At 43.7% G+C, this 23,479-nt stretch overlaps 1 protein-coding gene across 1 annotated transcript in view; it reads left to right on the top strand.

Moving 5' to 3' along the window:
- Positions 1 to 17,742, top strand: part of LOC126280670 (uncharacterized) — a 283,317-nt gene extending 265,575 nt beyond the window's left edge. Inside the window, exons 19-21 of the mRNA XM_049979787.1 lie at positions 1,322 to 1,513; positions 4,894 to 5,111; positions 17,573 to 17,742. Of these exons, the coding sequence (XP_049835744.1) occupies positions 1,322 to 1,513; positions 4,894 to 5,111; positions 17,573 to 17,742 (580 nt within the window). The remainder of the gene's footprint in view (positions 1 to 1,321; positions 1,514 to 4,893; positions 5,112 to 17,572) is intronic.
- Positions 17,743 to 23,479: the final 5,737 nt, after the last annotated feature.

The following is a 23,479-nucleotide window of genomic DNA, read 5'->3' as shown; positions in this document are numbered from 1 at the left end:
GTTCTGTACATTTGTACTGACAGAGAGAATGTGTACTCGTATACTGTTATAATTAGCGTAGTTACTTAATCAAAAAGTAAATGCAGTCATTATCCTACAAAAGAAAGAATGACTTCATTGGACATTATCACTCTTTTTAAATATAAAATGTAATATGACTTTCATTATGATCTAAGCTAAGAACAACAATCTGTCGAATACTAGCCACCATAGGAATAGAAATATTTCATTACTGTGCCATGTTGGTCTTTGGTATTGACAACCAAATCACTAGCTAACGTGACGTGAGATGTGAATAAATGTGTCCATCGTCTTTACCTTAGCTCGTTGGTCACCGTGTCACGAACGCTAACGCAGACCTCTACGCTAAAATGTATGAAGCAAAACTTTTCCTCAAGTATGTAAAACGTGAATATCTTTCAAATAATATGAAAACTTTTGTAAACCAGAAAATATCGAATATCCTGAATGAGATATTCACTCTGCAGCGGAGTGTCTGCTGATATGAAACTTCCTGGCAGATTAAAACTATGTGCCGCACCGAGACTCGAACTCGGGACCTTTGCCTTTCGTGGGCAAGTGCTCTGTCATCTCAGCCACCCAAGCACGACTCACGCCCCGTCATCACAGCTTTAATTCTGCCAGTACCTCGTCTCCTACCTTACAAACTTTACAGAAGCTCTCCTGCGATCCTTGCAGAACTAGCACTCCTGAAAGAAAGGATATTGGGGGTTGTTTCCAGAATGAGATATTCACTCTACAACGGAATGTGCACCGATATGAAACTTCCTGGCAGATTAAAACTGTGTGCCGCACCGAGACTCGAACTCGGGACCTGACATAAGTAAAGCTGTAATGACGGGGCGTGAGTCGTGCTTGGGGAGCTCAGATGGCAGAGCACTTGCCCGCAAAAGGCAAAGGTCCCGAGATCGAGTCTCGGTCCGGCACACTGTTTTAATCTGCCATGAAGTTTCATCGAATATCCTGTTATACTGTGGGACAAAACTGTCAAATTTATTCGAGAAATCCTCGCTGCCACTTGGCGATCGGCCTAAGCCCAAAAGTACAGTAGTTACTGCTGTCCGACAAATAGTTGATCCAAGAAATTTTCTATTTGCAGCTTTTTCTTCAGTGACCTTTACGAAGACAGCCGTAGTGTTCTCAAGCAATTATGTATAAACAATGGAAGATCTTGTGTTTAGGTATTTTTCTGTTTTGCAGAAAATGTTGCTTTACGATTGAATCCAATAGTTTGCGATCGACCTGACCTTAGCGTGCCAGTTTCCAGATACACGTACCAAGTTAGGCTGTTTTCGTGCAGAGTGCTGCGGTCGGTGGAGCGCTTCAACCCTGTGTCCGGCGTGTGGGAGTACGTGGCACCGATGCGGGAGGCGCGCATGGGTCTGGCGGCCGCCCAGTTCCGGGGGCTCCTCTGGGTGGCCGGCGGCATGAACGGCGAGCGCTCGCACACCATCACCGACACCGTCGAGTGCTACGACCCCCGCAGCAACGCGTAAGCACACACAAACTACTGGCACGCTGAAGTACGGCGCGGATAGCGATGACCATCTTGACAATCACATAAAATTCACAACTTGATATTTGTACGAATAATATTTATTACCCCACACAGACAAGCATATTGCATTGCAATACTGGCGAATACACTCGTCCAGATATCCCATTACATATGACATTACGTCCAACGTTAGGACCATTTTATTCAAACGGCAACATTGTTTACGGTAGCCGATACATGTTCCGTCACTCGTGTAGCATCACAGATAAAATCGGAAACCCATTGTTGATGCCATAGTAGTGAAAAAACAAAAATGGTCGGCATAAACAAACAAATGTTTGTCTGACATTCGACACAGTGTAACAACGAATTCTAGGAGTATGTCATGGTTCCACATTTATAGTAGCCACGTTTATCACTCACATAACCAACTTGTACACTCAGTTTAAGTTTGAGGGTCTTATTTTCATCAGATATACACAGCTTGACATTTTAATGAACACAGTTCTTATATAGGATAACAGCGATCTGTAATTATTATAAATAAATTAGAAGCAGTCTTGATCGCTTATCTTTTTTAATGGTGATCGGTTTCGATCTTTTTATCAGTACTGCAGTACACCACCAACCACAAACAAGTGGATTGCCATGCGCCATCGCCTCCGGCAGACATTCATGGTCCGAAGATGATCTGATAAAAAGATCGAAACCGGTCACCATTAAAAAGATGGCGATCAAACTGCTTCTAATTTATTTATACACAGCTTGACTTTTCATTAATCCTGTACATCAAATCTGCGAAAACTATTACGTGGCGGCTGTACTCAGTGAGAGAAATACCTTGTATGATAAAAGACACATGTAATTGGTTGTATAAGATGACAAAATTATTTCGAAAGCGAAACTGTTAGATTTTTCACTACCATGGTTCCCCACGAAACAAACAATTACAGTTGTTCGACTTGCGAGGGCACTTCAAAAAGTAAGTCACACGCTGGCGGACCACGCAAATGTTATTGAGTTGTACATTATACTTTGAAGTGAGGCAGATACTTGGCACTGTATTTCATCACAATCACCAAGCCTCTCCAAACAACAGTCGGAACGTTCTACCAACCGTTCATTTCCTAGACGACTGAAATCCGCTCCTGTGCCACGAAAAGAAGGACATGGCGTGGTACAAGGTCTGGATTTCCTATTAGCGACGCCTACGAACGTGCGGCTTTGGTTAAATTTCGATTCCATTTCATCACGGTTCAGAGCGACATTGCAATGTTTCATACATCACCAGAATTTCGCAATGGATTTGTGTGAAATTTAGACGTTTTACTCACATGAATAGTACTGTCGAGCGTACTGGTGCTTTGGAGAACCTTTCCAGTTGCCGCATCATTTCAATGGCACACTGTGATGTACTTGTTACCCGTACCGCAGCAGAACTATGTTTACAGAAAACCTAGAACAGTAGTCTCTTCTGGCAGTGCACCATCTACAGCGCAAAAGTCTTAGCTTGGGCGGACATGCATCAACACATACCCTATCATCCTACTCTTCGTGAAGTCTGTGGTTTCACCATACGACTACTTCCTTTTTCGCCGCTTTTGTGAACTTTCTCTTTTCTTATCTTATCAGTCCACCTAATTTTCAATATTCTACTGTAGTACCACATCTCAGATGCTTCGACTCTCTTGTGTTCCGGTTTCTTCACGATCCACGGTACACTACCATACACTGCCGTCCTCCAAACGTATATTCTCATGAATTTCTTACTGAAATTAAGGCGGGTGTAAAGCAAATTTATTTTGGCTCTGATACACCTTGCTTCGTCCCTTATGTGTTATTCTGCTTCAAAATGTGGCAGAATTCCTTCATCTACTTCATTAAATTTCTCGCTATTCTCACTTCTCCTACTCCTCATTAGTCAATATTTCTTCGGTTTACTCTCAACCAATATTTATACTCAATAGACTATTCATTCCATTGAACAGGTCCTATAATTCTTTTTCACTTTCGCTGATGATAGCAATGTCATCAGCGGATCTTATCATTAATATCCTTTCACCCTCAATTGTAATTCCAATCATTAACCTATCTTTTAGTTGTATGATTGCTTTTTCGATGTATACATTGGACAACAGAACCGAAAGACTGTATGCCTGTCTTAACTCCCTTCTCAATCCGAGCACTTCGTTCTTGATGATCCACTAATATTGTTCCCTATTGGTTCTTGTAGGTAATACATGTTACCCGTCTCTCCCTATAGCTTACTGCTATTCTCCTCAGAATTTCGAACATCTTATACCATTTGACATTGTTAAGCGCTTTTACCAGATCGACAAATCCTATGGACGTGTCTTGATTTCTCTTCAGTCTTTCTTCCATTATCAACCGCAACCTCAGAACTGCCTACCTGTTACCTTGACCATTTGTCAAGCAATATGCGTATAGTCAAAGCTGTGACAGTGTCACTGGGCCTAGTTCAGCTAAAAGCTAAATAACAGTCGAATCTTATCTATAGTTACTCAAAGACATGGCCTTCGTTTCCGTTACTGGAAGATGACAAATTCCTCCATAATTTTTTTTTCCTGCACGATGAGAAGGCTCGGTGAGAGCACCAGATCAAAATCAACAGGGCTTGTCTATGTGGGACCACAGAGGAGTTAGGGAACATCAATATAAAATTCATTACAGATGCATTTGCGCCCAGACGCTGTTGCAGATGGCTCGCAGGTCACAAAAAATTGTTCAAATGGCTCTAAGTACAATGGGACTTAACATATGAGGTCATCAGTCCCCTAGACTTAGAACTACTTGTATCTAACTAACCTAAGGACATCACACACATACATGCCCGAGGCAGGATTCGAACCTTCGACCGTAGCAACAGCGCGGTTCCAGACTGAAGCGCTTGGAACCACTCGGCCACAGCTGTCGGCGAAGCTTACAACCGTGATACATCAACAAGGGGTAATTATTGAGTATTTAAAGTGACTGGGAATGTATTTCACTGAGTTGTACCATATTGATTGTCGTGGAGATAAAAATAACCTGTGAAAGATTTCTGTACATTACAACAGTTATGAACATGAACGACTTAAATTCGGCGCTGTATATTTATCTCGAAAACTTTTCGAGACATAATGTGACGAAATCCATTCCTAGTTTAAGATTGTTGAGCTTAAAGGAAGAAAGCGGTCACAGAGAGTTCCCTGCTGTGCCGTAATGTTTGTCAGCACCGATCTAAGATTACCACTCGGTTTCAGATTAACACGACCGTTGGCTCGGTTGGTGTTTTGTTTGTTAGTAATTTTTAGCCACCTCGCATAACATTGTTGAATCAGGTGTGCGGAGCCTTAGCAGCTTTTGGCCACCAGGTGGACGATGTCGGCGCAGCTGCGGCAGCCGGTGTGCTTCTCGCGGCTGCTGTGCCTGCAGGACACGCTCTTCCTGGCCGGCGGGGCCACGCGGGCAACTCGTGACGCGCCCATCGGCAGCATCGACAGCGTCGACGTCTGGGACCCCACGCAGGGCCGCTGGTGCGTGCGCGCCAAGCTCTCCGTTCCTCGACACGGACACGCCGTTGGCTACATAGGTAAGCCTTGCTAACTTCCTGCCGCACTCTTAAGCCTCAACTAAGTAGCCACTACTGAAGCAACTGTCCTAATGTGAAGCCAATAGAAACACCCTTGACACACACATACAATATTTGTGACTCCTTCAAAACAAAACGCTTGTCCTTTTGGAGTACTGTGGGCAGTGTCACCCACTACCGCCGTTATGAGTCACGACAGTGAACGGTTGTATGTGAGTCACTCGACTGCCTGGAATTAGCTACACTCATGCTCATAAATTATGGACAATTGCAGAATGTGCTGCCACACAACGTGACACTACACAAAACTGGCGCTAATATCACAGGCACATATGGAACACGCACGACACTGATCTGTAAGTCCATTGTATTGGTGATAAGTTCAGAAAATCGTCCCGAAACACATTTGCTACAAAACGCCACTTTTTCGTGCGCATGTACCTCGACATTAATATGGGAGATTATCACTATGCACACGTACACAGTTCGCACAACGGGTTGCCATACTCTGGATCAGGTGATCGAGCAGGTGCTGGAGTATAGCCTCCCTTTCATGCATCAGTGCCTATCGGGGTTCCTGAAGTGTCCAAGGGGTTTGAAGACGTTCAGCGACCATCCCAAACGTGGTCGATGGGGTTTAGGTCTGGAGAACAGGCAGGCTACTCCATTCGGCTGATATCTTCTGTTTCAGGGTACTCCTCCACGATGGCAGCTCGGTGGGGCCGTGCGTTATCATCCATCAGGAGAATTGTGGAACCTACTGCACCAGTCCAAAGCCGGACATACTGGTGCAAAATGACGTCCCGATACACCTGAAATGTTAGAGTTCCTCTGTCAAAGACATGCAGGTGTGTGCGTGTAACAATCATAATCCCACCCCTCACCATCAAACCACGACCTCCATACAGATCCCTTTCAAGGACTTTAAGGGGTTGGTATCTGGCTCCTGTTTCACACCAGATGAAAACCTGGCGAGAATCACTGTTCAGATTATATCTGGACTCCTCCATGAACATAACCTGGGACCACTGTTCTCCCGGCCGCTGGTGGCCGAGCGGTTCTGGGCGCTTCAATCTAGAACCGCGCGACCGCTACGGTCACAGGTTCGAATCCTGTCTCGGGCATGGATGTGGGTGATGTCCTTAGGTTAGTTAGGTTTAAGTAGTTCTAAGTTCTAGGGGACTGATGACCTGAGTTGTTAAGTCCCATAGTGCTCAGAGCCATTTGAACCCTTTTGAACCACTGTTCCAGTGACCATTTACTGTGTTCTTGACATCAGGTTTTACGGGCTCTTCTGTGACGAAGGGTCAGTGGAATGCACCTTGCAGGTCTCCGGGCCAATAAACCATGTCTGTTCAGTCAACTGTAGATCGTGTGTACAGAGCCAACTGTTCCAGAGGCTGCGGTAAGGTCCCGAGCAGGGCTACCTATAGTACTCCGTGGCCATCTGCGGGCACTGATGGTAAGATATTAGTCTTGTTCTGGTGTTGTACACTGTGGACGTACCGTACTGTAGCGTCTGCATGCGTTTCCTGTCTGCTGGAATCGTTGCCATAATCTTGAGATCGCACTTTGTGGCACACGGAGGGCCCGTGCTAGGACCTGACGTATTTGACCATCCGCCAGTTTCCCTAGTATTCTACGCCTCATAACGTCATTAATATGTTTTCTTTGAGCATTTTCCAACACACAGTCAGCATTAGCACTTCTGAAAACATAAACATCTGCACACTTACTCGCTGCATCATACTTCGACATGCACCAACACACTTCTGAGTATGTGGAGTGCCGCCCACCAGAGCGTTGTTTCACCATGTATCATTATTATCCTTAATTTATGAGCATGAGTGTAGGTACATGGGTCGAGATGCAGACGCGACAGAGTGACAAAATATCATCATCGTGTTTGGATGGACCCACGATGACTCCATGAATGAAGCTGCCCGATTTACTGGTGCATCACCGTGAGTTGTCCAATGTGTCGACAAAGAATGGTATACCACTCGCAGCGAACCAGATTTTTGTGAACAGTGTTATATCCACGGTGCTATCATAATGTGTGAACCGGAAAAACTGTGAAGGCTGATCTTAACATTATCCGCGAAAGGCAAAGCTCCATGCCCGAGTCCCGGTTTGGTACACAGTTTTTAATCTGCTAGAAATTTTCAGATTCAATATATTTTATAATTCTCCTCTATAACGTAACACGTTGAGACATCATGCTGTACCGTAATGACGTGGGATTAGCCGCCTTGCGAGGAAAAGTGTAACACGGAGTTTGATATCACAATACGTTCACCAGTGTTACTGGTATGATATTCTTCCACTCTTGGCGCAATATACAACGTGTATATCGTCTTTGATAAGTTAAAATTTCGTACCAGACAAGAGTTTCGAACGGTGATCGTTGTTACTTGACAGCAATGTTCTTGATGCTGACTCACCTGACAACACCTCACTGAGACCCAGAGCTACAAGCTATCGCTGGCTCCACTCTCCCCCTTCCAAACCCCCACACATCTCTTCTCTACATGAGGTGGAAGCAGCTTCTACAGACGCCTGGGTAGAGTGAAAAATTACATATAATCACGGTCGCAGTGGTGGGGTCCTAAACTCTTATCTTCCCTCCTTCCTCCATTCGTGGTTTTGTAACTTTTAGTTCAGTGAAATTATCCGCTACATTCTATCTTCCGCGGGCGCTGATGTAGGATTGTACAGGGTAACACCAAAACTAACTAACAAGATTCCAGACATTGTTCAGAGATATTTCCTGAAAATTTTGGCGCAATGGACCCGTAGTCTCTGATGGTTTATTACAGAGTAATTGCATTCCGTTTGATTTCTTACAACCATTCATCTTCCTATATGTACTTCGTTGAAAATATCTCAATATCTGTTCGAATGTTGACGTTATGCACTGTGTGTCTTGCTTGGAAACAAACTTGTTCCATTCACTCACGGCACTTGCTTTTTAACAGTAATGTCCACTTTATCCTTCGCTCTCAAGCTTGCATTTGGAGTTGCTCGCTTCTGTGCCTGGTTTGTTTTTCCGACAGTGATGGCTGTGTGTAAACAGTGATACACTGCAGTATGAGTAGTATTACTGATGAAAAATTAGCCGAATGGCTTTAGTGAATACAACTTCCCGCAGAAAAGAAAACCGTATTGCTGTTCCTTTGCAAATATCTGAGACTTACGTGTATTATGCGAAGTACATTTGGGTTTCTTTCAAAGAAATAAAGATAACTCGAATGACAAATTGGTAAAAACGTAATTACATTACTAATTTGTAACCAGCCACTGCAAAGGCACAAGTCCATCATAACACCATAGAAAATATCCTTTAATAATCTTCGAAGTTTTGTCGCTGGACGTCGGGTTCATTCTGTACAAGAGCCTCTGTAAAGTTTGGGCTTAATAGAAAGGAACTACAAAGAAGTTGGAGGTGAAATAGGAGGGACGCGCTGGTCTCAAGTGTTCATCAATAGGTCTATATCAGACACATTCATACGTTATTCTTATATTCCAAAATTATTTTGAAATTGCTGGTATTGCCATTGTTTTATTTTCAGAAAATATTTGTTATGCTGGATCTTAAATTACCTCGTATGACCGACAATGGATCACTCCATAGAAAGTAGGAGGCAGACGATTGTCCTCTAGCGTCTAAAACACGAAAGAGGTTGTCCTCTCACTGTGGAGTCATCCACTGTTTTTGTTGTTGTTACGTTTAAGCTAGAACTTTCAGAGGCTGTTCAGAGACGATCTCTGGCGGCTTCTAACGGTGTTATTGAATTTCATGTGGTTTCTCGCCACTGTTAAGTTTGTAACTCTATTGCACTGAAAATTAGCACAACAGTGCAAATGTCGACGATACATGTTGTGTGTCTTGTTTGGAAACAAACGTGTTCCATTCGCTTATTTTTGAGATTTCGAATGATCTATTTGCTAGCCAATGAAATTTTGCTTTATTTTGTAACTGGAATGAAAACAGCTAATCTTTATCAAACTTTCTGGCAGATTAAAACTGTGTGCCGGACCGAGACTCGAACTCGGGAGTTGCCAGCTAATCATTATGTTTTCGAGTGTGGTGATAACGAAATTATTAATGAAAATGTAAGATTATCTCTCGTTTTTAACTTATGATAGTTTTATGCTATTGCCTGTATAAGCTTATGCATCATTTACATTGGTGTTGTCCTTCGGAGGAAGGATACTGAAGGCGCAACCGCTTTGCCTGGCGTTTGTAGTTTTCTGCTGATGATCCCCTGTCTAATGTCCAGCAGTAATTGGTTAACACTGATGCAGTCCACTTTCCCTGGTGCCTCATTTCAATGCCCGAAATGTGCTGATGGAAGCATTCTCCGTGCTCGTCGGTTACAGCACCAAAGTTATCAGGAAAGAAGTCGTAATGGGAATCTAGAAAATGCAACTTTAAAGATACGTTGCACTCCAGTCTATTGTAGAAATGAAGAAGATTTGCTACAAGATCGTTATAGTTTTTGCCCTCTTATTTGCTATAAAGCTTATTGACGTTTGAAGAAACGCATCCCCACTAACTTTTCATCAATTTTCAGAATTGTGTTGAAATGCTCATCTTTGTACAATTTGCGTACCTGGGGCAAACGAAAATCTCCTCTTTTATTTTCGCCTCCATAAGTCGTAGAAATTTCTCCTGCCAATAGAGAACTGTTTTCCCAGATTTACCCATGGCCTTAACGAAGTTTTCCATTAGTCCCAATTTTAAATGAAGAGCAAGGGAAATTATGTTTTTGGATTCGACAAGTGCTTCGTACATAACATTGTGAGATCCTGGCTCAAGTGATTGACGCTGAAGTCTATCTTCCTTTTTATAAAGACCTGCTTTGACGTCGCTATCCCAGAGGCATAAGAAGTGACGAAATTGGGTGGAGCTGTGTTGTAGCCCAAGTAATATGGCTGTGACTTTCAGATCCTCGGAAACCTGCCATTTAAATTTGTCATAGTTCAATCACAGGAAAAATAATTGTTTCATGTTACATATGTTTCTTTCATGTAAGCTACATACCCGACCGGAATTGATGGTAACACGTTGCCATTGTGGAGGGACACTCATTTGAGACTTACTGTAGAGGAGTCTCTAAAGAAGCTCCACTGATTATTTTTTTATAGTCAATGCTCACAAATGCCATTAACGCCTATACATTATTGCAAAATACAAAGTTCGAAAAATGGAAGGAATGGCATATGGCAGTTACGGAACTCAGTCACATTTACCGTCTTATCAAGGCAATTCCATTGTTGTAGTCTTGACCCCACCAGTCAGCTTTACCTTTCGAAATTGCAGATCTCTCACTAGATCAGTTATGTTCACAGTGTGTTACTTTGTCAGTATCTTTATATATACTGTTACACACAAAATCAGGATCTTTCGAAGAACTGGGTTTTTTAAAGTGATGGTGCAGCACTAGTGTCATTACCATCCTCGTACTATCACTATGATGTGGGACAGGAACAGGCAGCTTGTCTCAGTGAGGCATTGGTCGCATGTTAGGACATGTCAAGGCAGACTTTTTGTTCTAGAAATGCCATGTCGTAATAGAGTTATCATACAAAAGGAACAATCACTACGTGGTTTGATCGTTCTAGCCAGATCATTGGTATAGCAAAGTCCATGGAAGATCTTTTGATATTCAACCACGAATGAAGACTCGAGACACAGGATATGCAACGTACATGAGGAACTCAGGGCTTATTCTGGTCACCAATTTCACAGCCAAAGTACAGTATGTACGCCTTCCTATTCTATGACGTTATTGGGCTCCTCAGGGATTTCACTATAACCTGCTTGCAAATGTAGCAAATATTGCCAGCACTGTATACCCGTTTGTGAAGCATATTGAATCACAGGAATTAGAGTGACCCACACAATTCAGTAACGCGTTCTTCCAGCACACGAAAAGAACACAGCTTGTAACACACAAAAACTACGCTTAAATGAAACATGTTCCGCTCCTCCCTTCCTCTTCCCCTTCCCTTTGTTGTTACAAGCGCGCGCAAACAACAGCGACAAAATACACATAGCTATTGTTGCCTGAAACTACATCACTCTCTCCACGATCAGCGGGATTTAGAAGTTTATATGGATAGGGATTGACAATGATCGCTAATCAAATATAGTTATAATGGACTGCACTCCTTTTAATGATAGCCAGTTCGAGTTTTTCATAGTCGTTTTCGTTATCAGCGTGGTCGATATTGTCAACAAAGATTTATTTCGTCCCAATTTCATTTTCACTGATGGCTAGTGTTTTCGCAGCAGCGGAAGCAGTAGGACAAATTGCTGGAATTCTTGAGTGTATAAGACAATCGATAGTGTCGGTGTAACACTGTACCACGGTGGCGGCCGCTGTGGCCGAGTGGTTCTAGGTGCTACAGTCCGGAACTGCGCTGCTGCTACGGTCGCAGGTTCGAATCCTGCCTTGGGTATGGATGTGTGTGATGTCGTTAGGTTAGTTAGGTTTAAGTAGTTCTAAGTCTAGGGGACTGATGACTTCGGATGTTAAGTCCTATACTGCTCAGAACCATTTGAACCTTTATACCATGATCATGACGGACAAAATTTTGAACAATGCCTGTAAGGGAACAGTTCTGCATTTGTCGAAACAGATTGAATACACAGTGATAAAAGTGTACGTGTTTCGTCTGAGGGTTGTTGCATTACTTTGTGTTGTGTATTGTAGGTTTAGATTATTGCATATTACAGACTTATTTACTGTTGCGAAGATATAAGGGGCGATCAAAAAGTTTCCGTATGAGGGCGTTGCTGCGTCGGATATGCAAGCTAGCGCGACTCCGATGCGGGTATATAAACACCGACATATAGACGAAGGGTTAGTGTGGCCTTTGAACGGAATCTTTTTGATCGCCCCTTATGTCTTCGCAAAAACGGCGATGATTGCAATCACACACCAAATGAAACATAATTACATTATTACTTTGTAATGAACTGCCGGAGATTGTGATTTTCTTACGCCAAAAGACCCAGACGGTATCACAGAAATTCGTCGGTGGAGTTCTGATTCAGACTGTACATCAATGAAATGCCACTAAACATGACAGATGACTCAGAAATTTTTCTCCTTGCTTATAAGACGTGTGTCATTCTGAAAGACTTGGAAGTTAATGTGAGTGAAGTAACCAACACGATAGTCGGTAACATCAGCATGAGGCTTTCAGAGAACAGATTAACAGTTAAATGTAATGCATACAGTTTGTATCACATAACTCTCGTGAAAGCAAAATTTTTTTGACTCAAAGTGCTGAAAAGTCTGAAGCAGTCCATTTTAAATTACACTCCTGGAAATTGAAATAAGAACACCGTGAATTCATTGTCCCAGGAAGGGAAAACTTCATTGACACATTCCTGGGGTCAGATACATCACATGATCACACTGACAGAACCACAGGCACATAGACACAGGCAACAGAGCATGCACAATGTCGGCACTAGTACAGTGTATATCCACCTTTCGCAGCAATGCAGGCTGCTATTCTCCCATGGAGACGATCGTAGAGATGCTGGATGTAGTCCTGTGGAACGGCTTGCCATGCCATTTCCACCTGGCGCCTCAGTTGGACCAGCGTTCGTGCTGGACGTGCAGATCGCGTGAGACGACGCTTCGTCCAGTCCCAAACATGCTCAATGGGGGACAGATCCGGTGATCTTGCTGGCCAGGGTACTTGACTTACACCTTCTAGAGCACGTTGGGTGGCACGGGATACATGCGGACGTGCATTGTCCTGTTGGAACAGCAAGTTCCCTTGCCGGTCTAGGAATGGTAGAACGATGGGTTCGATGACGGTTTGGATGTACCGTGCACTATTCAGTGTCCCCTCGACGATCACCAGAGATGTACGGCCAGTGTAGGAGATCGCTCCCCACACCATGATGCCGGGTGTTGGCCCTGTGTGCCTCGGTCGTATGCAGTCCTGATTGTGGCGCTCACCTGCGCGGCGCCAAACACGCATACGACCATCATTGGCACCAAGGCAGAAGCGACTCTCATCGCTGAAGGCGACACGTCTCCATTCGTCCCTCCATTCACGCCTGTCGCGACACCACTGGAGGCGGGCTGCACGATGTTGGGGCGTGAGCGGAAGACGGCCTAACGGTGTGCGGGACCGTAGCCCAGCTTCATGGAGACGGTTGCGAATGGTCCTCGCCGATACCCCAGGAGCAACAGTGTCCCTAATTTGCTGGGAAGTGGCGGTGCGGTCCCCTATGGCACTGCGTAGGATCCTACGGTCTTGGCGTGCATCCGTGCGTCGCTGCGGTCCGGTCCCAGGTCGACGGGCACGTGCACCTTCCGCCGACTACTGGCGACAGCATCGATGTACTGTGGAGACCTCACGCCCCACGTGTTGAGCAATTCGGCGGCACGTCCACCCGGCCTCCCGCATGCCCACTATACGCCCTCGCTCAAAGTCCGTCAACTGCACATACGGTTCACGTCCACGCTGTCGCGGCATGCTACCAGTGTTAAAGACTGCGATGGAGCTCCGTATGCCACGGCAAACTGGCTGACACTGACGGCGGCGGTGCTCAAATGCTGCGCAGCTAGCGCCATTCGACGGCCAACACCGCGGTTCCTGGTGTGTCCGCTGTGCCGTGCGTGTGATCATTGCTTGTACAGCCCTCTCGCAGTGTCCGGAGCAAGTATGGTGGGTCTGACACACCGGTGTCATTGTGTTCTTTTTTCCATTTCCAGGAGTGTATTAGGATTGGAAGTTCATGACAAGCCTTCTTAGAAGTATTGTATTGAAGTACTGTGTAGAAACTGAATGCTCCTATCTCCACTACAAGAATAATGTGTGTCTGATACTGAAAGGCGAAGGTTTGTTTGCTTTCAGTCTGTTATCTCATATGATGATATATTTTGGGGCAACCCTGTGCACTCAGCAAGATAATTCGCAGCCCTGTAAAGGGCGGTCAAACCGATATGTGGGGTCATTTTCCAAACTTCGTGTAAGCAATTGTTCAGATGGCTGGGAATTGTAACTCTGTCATCCTTGTACTTATATTCCATCGTTGGATTTTTTGTTCAAAATACTGACCCATTCACAGGAAACTTCAATATTCATTCAGTGACCACTAGACGGGAAAAATATTCAGGGTGTTTCAAAAATGACCGGTATATTTGAAACGGCAATAAAAACTAAACGAGCAGCGATAGAAATACACCATTTGTTGCAATATGCTTGGGACAACAGTACATTTTCAGGCAGACAAACTTTCGAAATTACAGTAGTTACAATTGTCAACAACAGATGGCGCTGTGGTCTGGGAAACTCTATAGTACGATATTTTCCACATATCCACCATGCGTAGCAATAATATGGCGTAGTCTCTGAATGAAATTACCCGAAATCTTTGACAACGTGTCTGGCGGAATGGCTTCACATGCAGATGAGATGTACTGCTTCAGCTGTTCAATTGTTTCTGGATTCTGGCGGTACACATGGTCTTTCAAGTGTCCCCACAGAAAGAAGTCACAGGGTTTCATGTCTGGCGCATAGGGAGGCCAATCCACGCCGCCTCCTGTATGTTTCGGATAGCCCAAAGCAATCACACGATCATCGAAATATTCATTCAGGAAATTAAAGACGTCGGTCGTGCGATGTGGTCGGGCACCATCTTGCATAAAGCACGAGGTGTTCGCAGTGTCGTCTAAGGCAGTTTGTACCGCCACAAATTCACGAAGAATGTCCAGATAGCGTGATGCAGTAATCGTTTCGGATCTGAAAAATGGGCCAATGATTCCTTTGGAAGAAATGGCGGCCCAGACCAGTACTTTTTGAAGATGCAGGGACGATGGGACTGCAACATGGGGCTTTTCGGTTCCCCATATGCGCCAGTTCTGTTTATTGACGAAGCCGTCCAGGTGAAAATAAGCTTCGTCAGTAAACCAAATGCTGCCCACATGCATATCGCCGTCATCAATCCTGTGCACTATATCGTTAGCGAATGTCTCTCGTGCAGCAATGGTAGCGGCGCTGAGGGGTTGCCGCGTTTGAATTTTGTATGGATAGAGGTGTAAACTCTGGCGCATGAGACGATACGTGGACGTTGGCGTCATTTGGGCCGCAGAAGCAACACGGCGAACGGAAACCCGAGGCCGCTGTTGGATCACCTGCTGCACTAGCTGCCCTTTGCCCTCTGTGGTTGCCGTACGCGGTCGCCCTACCTTTCCAGCACGTTCATCCGTCACGTTCCCAGTCCGTTGAAATTTTTCAAACAGATCCTTTATTGTATCGCTTTTCGGTTCTTTGGTTACATTAAACCTCCGTTGAAAACTTCGTCTTGTTGCACCAACACTGTGTTCTAGGCGGTGGAATTCCAACACCAGAAAAATCCTCTGTTCTAAGGAATGAACCATGTTGTCCACAGCACACTTGCACGTTGTGAACAGCACACGCTTACAGCAGAAAGACGACGTACAGAATGGCGCACCCACAGACTGCGTTATCTTCTATATCTTTCACATCACTTGCAACGCCATCTGTTGTTGAAAATTGTAACTACTGTAATTTCGAAAGTTTGTCCGCCTGAAAATGTACCGTTGTACCAAGCATATTGCAACCAACGGTGTATTTCTATCGCTGCTCGTTTTGTTTTTATTGCCGTTTCAAATATACCGGTCATTTTTGAAACAACCTGTATGTGCTTACATAACACCTCCTAAAGCATTGTACAGATGAGTGCAGGTTTCATTTTCAGTAGGTTTCCGGCGAATCTGAAAGTAAATGAGTATAAAGCCTCAGTTCTTAAGTTGCCTTGAAGCACTTTCATTCTATTCTGTACTGCAGTTTCTCACAGTAGTAGACAATATATCTCTGTAATGTGTTATTTATTGGTAGACTACCTGAGTACCTACTATTGCCTAGTTGTGCTTTAATTCCAATCACCTGTTACTCCATTTCTTTATTTCCCCTCTCTGTCCATTTCTCCCTCCCTTTTCTATTTCCACCTCCTCCTCCCCCCTTTCTGTCTATCTGCTCCTCCCCCATCTGTTCGTGCCTCCCTCTGCCCATCTGGTCCTCCCCCTATCTCCTCCTTAATTTTCTCCTCCCCTCTGCCCATATTCTCCTCTATCTCTTTCTGATGATCGCTTCCTCTCCCAGTCCCTGTCCATCTCTTTCCCTCCCCATCTCCTCTCCCCATCTCCCATCGCCTCTCTCTGTCCACATCCTATCCTACCATTTCTGCCCATATTTCTTTCAAATGGTTCAAATGGCTCTGAGCACTATGGGACTGAACTGCTGTGGTCATCAGTCCCCTAGAACTCACAAATACTTAAACGTAACTAACCTAAGGACATCACACACATCCATGCCCGAGGTAGGATTCGAACCTGCGACCGTAGCAGTCACACGGCTCCGGACTGCGCGCCTAGAACCACGAGACCACCGCGGCCGGCATATCTCCTTTCCCTCTCTCTGTTCATCTCCTCCTCCCCCTATCTGGGTCCATCTCCATCCACCTCTTTGCCTGTCCATCTGTTTCTTTCTCCTTCTCCCTTCACATCATCACTCCCACCTCAATAGGATGTTGTTGGTTCTTGCCACCCACAGTGTTCCTTTCCATGCAGTAAGTGATATTTGTACCATGTTTGGTAAAAAACGATCCATTGTTTTAGGAGGAGATCTGGAACATAACCTTAATACAATATGGCTTCTCTAACAATTTTAATTGCTTTTTTGTGTTTTCTCAAGTCTTTAGTTCTTTTGTTTATAAAGTGCAGGATCTCCTTCCAAACCCCTGGATTGATTTCAACCAAATTTGATATAGAAGCAACAGTCCTTCTGAGTATCAGCACTGTGTGGTTTATAACCATGTAGCTCTAATAGGAATGTAGATATGGGCAAGAAAAGTGTTTTTTTTTCAGTTCCTGTTGTATAGGCTGCCCTGCACAACAGGCATGTTGTGTGAGAACATTATCTGTCAGCCAGATCAACCTGCCTCACAGGGCAGTCTACATGTCAAGCAATAAACAGTCTTCCAGGCCCTGACAAGTAGGTTGCCGTGCATGACAGGTGTGTTATGTTGGATTAGTATCTTGGAGTAGTATTGGCTGCGATATGGACCTCTTTTGCATAGTAGGCTGAACATCAGGGACAAATAAATTTTCAAGCTCCTGATATCTAGCGTGCTGTAGGGCAAGTGTGTTGTGGGGTTAGTCTCATCCTGCTTCACTGAAATGCATTGCAGGGGCACAGTCTGGAGACAAAGAGAGGGGGAGGCGATGAACACATCGAGAGACAGGGGAAGAGACAGACGGGTAGAAGTGGCAGGATGAGGTGGATAGATAGAGGAAGGAAGAGGCAGACACAACATGTGAGTCTAATGGTCGCACAGGCGAAGCTGCAGCGAGATGGCATTAGCAGTCATTAGATGAAGAGTGCCGGCGTGACGTCCGCAGGCACGCACCTGCTGGTGGTGGGCGGGCTGACGACGGTGTACGTGCGCGCGCTCAGCTCTGTGGAGGCGTTCTGCTGCGAGGCGGGCGCGCGCGTGCGCAGCGTGCCGGACCTGCCCGCCGCCGTCGCCGGCCACGACATCGTCACGCTGCCGCCCGCCGCGCTCATGTGACGCCGCCCGCGACGAGTCCTCGCTGCCTCACTTCATAGCCAAATACACCTTTCTTAAAATCAACCAGTTTCTTGTGTTTACTGTGAAGGAAAGAGTGCAGCCCGCTTCATATGAGCTAAGCATATGCGTTAAAGGGTTTATGTTTATCGTAGCCCTCCAGGTAGGAGGAGGAAAATCAAGTCTACATCTACATGACTGCTCTGAAATTCATACTTACGAGTCTGTCAGAGGGAGCAAACAACTACTCTCAGATCATTTTTCTACCGTTACATTCTCAAATGGCACCTGCGAAAAATCAACGTGTTAATCGTATTACACGAAGGCCATTTCTCCTTCTGTGCATGGGAGTCCGCAAAATATTTTGGTACTCGGAAGAAAGCGTTGGTGATTGAATTTGCTTGGAAAGATCACACCGCAACGAAAAACCCTTTGTATTAACATTTGTTCTTTTCCGCACCTAAGAGATATCTTTTCTAATACATTTTGCAGTTCGTTTTGATCTTTTGAAAAATTTACTAGACGGGAAACGACATCATCACCAGCAAACAATCTATGAAAAATGCTCAGCTTATTTCCTAAATCGTTTACTTAGAACAAGAACAGCAGAGAGCCTATAACACATTCCTGGCGAACCCCTGATAACACTTCCCTTTCACTAGATGACTCCATGTTCGTTAGTATAAACGGTGGCCTTGGCCTTTCTGACACAAAATCACGAATCCAGTTGCACATCAGAGACGATAGCCGACGTGCATGCAATTTTATTACAAGCTGCTTTTGAAGAATGGTGACAAAACCGTCGTGATAATCTGGAAACATGCAAACGGTCGATATTGCTCATTAATTTGTCTGTATGTATGGTTCACAAGAACGATATTTTCCAAATCGACTGCAATTATCATTCAGTACTTCGTTTTCTGCAAGGTATCAAACAATGTTCAAACACAGTGTATGTTCGAAAATCGTACTACAATACGATGTAAATGACATGAATTTTGTACCAAGTGGGCAGTGCAACGAGGATTGGGTGTCAAACGTCAGACTAACACTTTAAAACATTTATTCAGACTAAACATTAATTACACTTTTATAAATTTTTATGTACAAGTGGACGAATTAAAAAATATGAAATTAAAATTTTTCACAAGATCCATTACTTCCAGTGAATCGAATTTAAAAACATAAAATTAAAAATCATTTAGTAGAACCATACATTCCCAAGACTCCTCGTAAGATTTCTAAATACTTAAGACATTGATACAGGTCCCCTTTTTGTTTTGAATCACAGGAAAATCATTTAAACAAACTCCATGAGCAGTCAATAAACAATAAATTTTTGAGGGACCATTTACACACCTTGAAAGCAAATAAATATTCAAAACTTATGAGACAAACAAATGCAGTGAAACAAACAAATACAGTGAGAGTGGTTTAGACTATCAGAAAATACAAGGCTCCACTCAAGTTCGGTAGTGTCCCATGACCGAAACTTGGTAAACACAATGAAGCCGCCCCAGTCCATTGTGGACCCAGTATTGCTTACAGTCATGGCTCCCCCGTTGGTGCCAATTGACATTGGATCATTTCAAAGCCAAAGATTTGCTGGACCTCCAATGGCCATCCTACACCTCACAAGGGAGACATTGCTTTACACAGTCTGAAAAGAACTATAATTAACATTTGGAAAGCAAAAGGCTTACAACTGAAAGCCACCACGAGTCCCAGGTTAGAAGCTAATTTCAATGACACCATTAACAAGGATTCCCTGATTGTCGATTTCACTCATTGTAGGAATCACAGGACTATTTACATGATCAATTAAATACTCATACAATATTAAATCAAACCCATCTGGTGTTAGCAGCAATCATTTACAAATTTCTGTGTCCTTAGGCCAACAAGTAGTACTCGATACACCAGTAACTTCAGCCAGCCAATGGCAGACGTTTATCAAAGCTTCAGAAATATTGGATGCAGGAGTCCTCAAGTCAACGTACCAAATCAGTCCTTTGCAGGCTACGAATATACTATCGTATTACTCCTACAAGGAATCTCGATAATCTTCTTCGTCTCAATTCACAACTACGAGACATCTCCATATGCAGATTAAGACACCAATCCAGGTAAGCACTGACATAGCCCAAAATCCAAACCACTGTTACTCGTCGGACAATTACTTTAACAAGCCAGTACTACTTGTATACCGGGACATGATTATGTTGCCGCACCGGCCTCCACCACTCGACTCCGCACTGCCAGCACACTTCTTCTCTTTACGACTCCCGATGGGGCCACCAGCGCAGATCAAGGAGTGGGTAATTCTCAGGTAGGCCTCTCACCGGCAAATTATATAATTCAGCGGATTACTTCTGTTGCCTGTGATGCGTATTAATATAACTTGTACAACTTTCAGATCTTAGCCATGGATTTTTCGTCAATCGAGCGGTTGTATACGATTGCTAAAAATTGAGGTACTACAGCATAATTGGTATATAATCTGGACCGTAAGATTTTTATTTATTGCGTGACTTAAGTTGCTTTGATTTGTGGTCTCATATACAAAGAGAACACGAATTCAACCGACAAAATTTCAGAGTTTGTTCAACGATATTCTCAGTGTGTTTTGGTGTAAGGGACCCTTTGTCTGCGATGGTTCGTTAGGAAGTAATTGGATTTTACTTGGGCTAGAATGGATTGCTCGCGGTGGTCCCTCTTCATGACCATCACGGTCGTTAGGCCTGATACACCAGTGGACATCATCGTCTGGAGGTGAGGGGAAGGGTTTAGTCTGCAACACTCCCGCTGATGAATCGGTTGCTATAACCGTCGCAGCCGTGGGAGTAGTTCGCCAAGCTCCTGAGATTCTTGAGTGTGTGAGCCAGTGAATGACTCACCGTGATCAAGGTACTCGACTTTTAGTACTATACCTCTCAGATATTTTTTATGTACTGTACTCTGCACTTACAGAACAACTGAACACATTGTGATAAAATTTTACTTGTTTTGTTTCTGCGGGTTGTTGCATTAGTTTTTATTTTACGTTCTCGTAATCGCATGGTACAGGCATTATCACTTATGTCAGAATAAAGGTTTATTTGGTATAAGAAACCGATTAACTCATAATTGAATTAGTACTCTGTAACGAGCCACCGGAGAGCACGGGTCCGTTTTACCAAAATATCCAGAAAATATCCCTGAAAAAATATGAAATTTTGTCGATGAACTTGAGTTTTCTTGTCGGAATCCCACTATCGGGGTATCTCTGAATACACTGATCAGGGAAAACATTCTAATCTCTTCTCCACCGCATGACAGCGCATGGCTGTGTCATTCTGTGAACATCTGCAGAGGTACGAAAGGTAAATGATAAGAGACGGGGAGAGAATGAAATCGTTCGCTATTCTCCATGTGGGGATGAGGTGGTAAACGTTTAATTTAAACGATTTTGAGACGGAGACCAGTAGTCTAAACGTGTATCACGAAAACGGCGATGATCTTGGAAATCTCGCTTGACACTCTGAATAGTATTTATCCAAAGCGTACGAAAGGCAGTGAACGAGCAAGTAGACGAAGACATTTAGCGTCCTAGTAGCCTCCAAGAAGGTGGGATGCGAATTTGACCGCTCTGTGAAAGACAGTGGTCTGCATCATATTTCACATTTCTGATATGATACATGAAGCTGTTACCTGGATGAGATAGTGTCCTGCCTGATCTGTGTAGATTGTCTTAAATAGGACTATTTCTTATTTACGACTGAAAAGCAAATATCCTGCACTTAGTTCCACTGAAGTGTGTTTAGTAAAAGTCAGTTTGCGGTAGGTGACGTCCGAAGATTGCCTAAAAATCTTAAAACCGATTCGTAAATATATTGATGTAAAAATGCACTTTGTCTGCTTGTCAACCTCACTTACCTACAAAGTTCACAGAGGAGAAATTCAGGAGGGTATTTATATACGTTCAAGTCACAGTGTTAAGTAACGTACAAAATATTTCTGAGTATTTCACGCATGTCTCATCTACAGCTCTTTACTTGTATGGGCACTTGTGGAGTGAAACTTTTACTTCAGGTGACGCATTGCCAACACAGTGACGAGTACGTCATTTTACGGACATACTGTCAGCAGTATCACAGCACATCATATTCACAGATGAAGTGATCTTAGAACCTATTACTTTCAGACAACGCGACTGTGTTCGTCCTCTTAATCCAGAGCATAAAGAGCCCATTGTTGCGCGCGCAGCATTGATACAGCAGAAACATCCATGTCCAAGCAGGAGACGGCATGCCGTCATAACAACATATGCTGCTGACACCACGACGTGGTTCTGTATTATTTGTTTAGCTGTTCACGAGTACCACCTATACGGAAGACAAGATCATCTGTAACAGGAGCATCCAACTCCTGAAAATTCGAGTGCAGGGCCAGTCGCATGTCTTGGTTGTCATTCCAGACTAAACTACCTGCTGCTCAATGACCTCTGAATATTCGGGTACATACCATGCAAGGTGACATGCCTGCTAATGTAGGATGATTCAGGTACACCTACTGATAGGTTTTATGCAACCCGTAACACATTCAGAAGCTACATGCGAAATTTTCATACTCTCTCGCTTGTTACCTGCAAACTGTTAATTCTGCAGAAAAAATGAACAGGACCTTTTTGTAGGAAATTTCAAGTAGTTAAATTTTGTTCTGGGATACGTTTTCGTTGGAGGTCACGATTTTTTAACTATTCAAGAATGACAGAGGGATTTTGGAGTATCTCCTCTAGTTTCCTTCCAATTACTTTTTTTATTAATGACCCAATTTTGTTTACAAATAATTGCTTTATAATTAAACTGAAATGAAACTACTGAACATATTGCCAAATGGCTGTGTTACAATGTAAGTTTGACCACTAGGAGTGCTGTATAAAAACTTCATCTCTCTAGCTTGAGTGGATTTTGAGAAAATGTTCCTTATATTCGAAAAATTCTTATTTACGGGAAATGGCTATCAAAGTTTCTCAATACATTCCTGGACTATAGGATGGATTATCAGGGTCTTCTTCATCCTCCAAAAGCTTCCTCTTCTGTCTTCTTTTCTGGCCTGTTGTTCCATCATACTTCATATACCTTTCTCTTCTGCCTTCAGAACTTCACACTGTTCCCTTGGTTGTAGGTTGCTACTGCATCATAAATGCCAAAGTGCAGTGTTTTATGCTTACAAACACCGTTTTAGGAATCACTTTCCAAATCAAATTGTTTACGCTCTCATTAGGATTCTGCGTCTTTCCGTGTAGACATTTGTGTAACAATTCTGGCTGTGCTAAGTCATGAAAAATTGGTTTCATTCCATTTATCACAGCTGCTGGCAAATCATGTCTGTGATCATAGTCCTTTTTTGCATTATATTTGCACCAGGATCTTTTGGGCACAGGCTGTGTTGAGGGTATTCATTGGAAGAGGCAGTATGAAGTAACAATGCCCACACTGCTTTTCACATGTCACTAACATTACTAGTATTTTGCCTTATAGCATACCCATAGTATCTCTTTAGACGTTCAATCACCTCATCAGTAAGGCTGCCTCTCCCTCCTATTGTCTTTCCATTACTGAGCTTACTTGAACCCAAAGTTTGTCTGAGCCTTCGAAGCCGTGCACCCATACGCTTTTGCACATGCCCAATGCATTACAACTTTTCAACTACAAATTAATTTCCATATTGTTTCAGTTCCTCTATAGTCTTGAAACCT

Source organism: Schistocerca gregaria, chromosome 1, assembly GCF_023897955.1.
Source record: "Schistocerca gregaria isolate iqSchGreg1 chromosome 1, iqSchGreg1.2, whole genome shotgun sequence".
NCBI classification, from domain to species: domain Eukaryota; kingdom Metazoa; phylum Arthropoda; class Insecta; order Orthoptera; family Acrididae; genus Schistocerca; species Schistocerca gregaria.
This window is presented reverse-complemented; position numbering and strand designations above follow the sequence as displayed.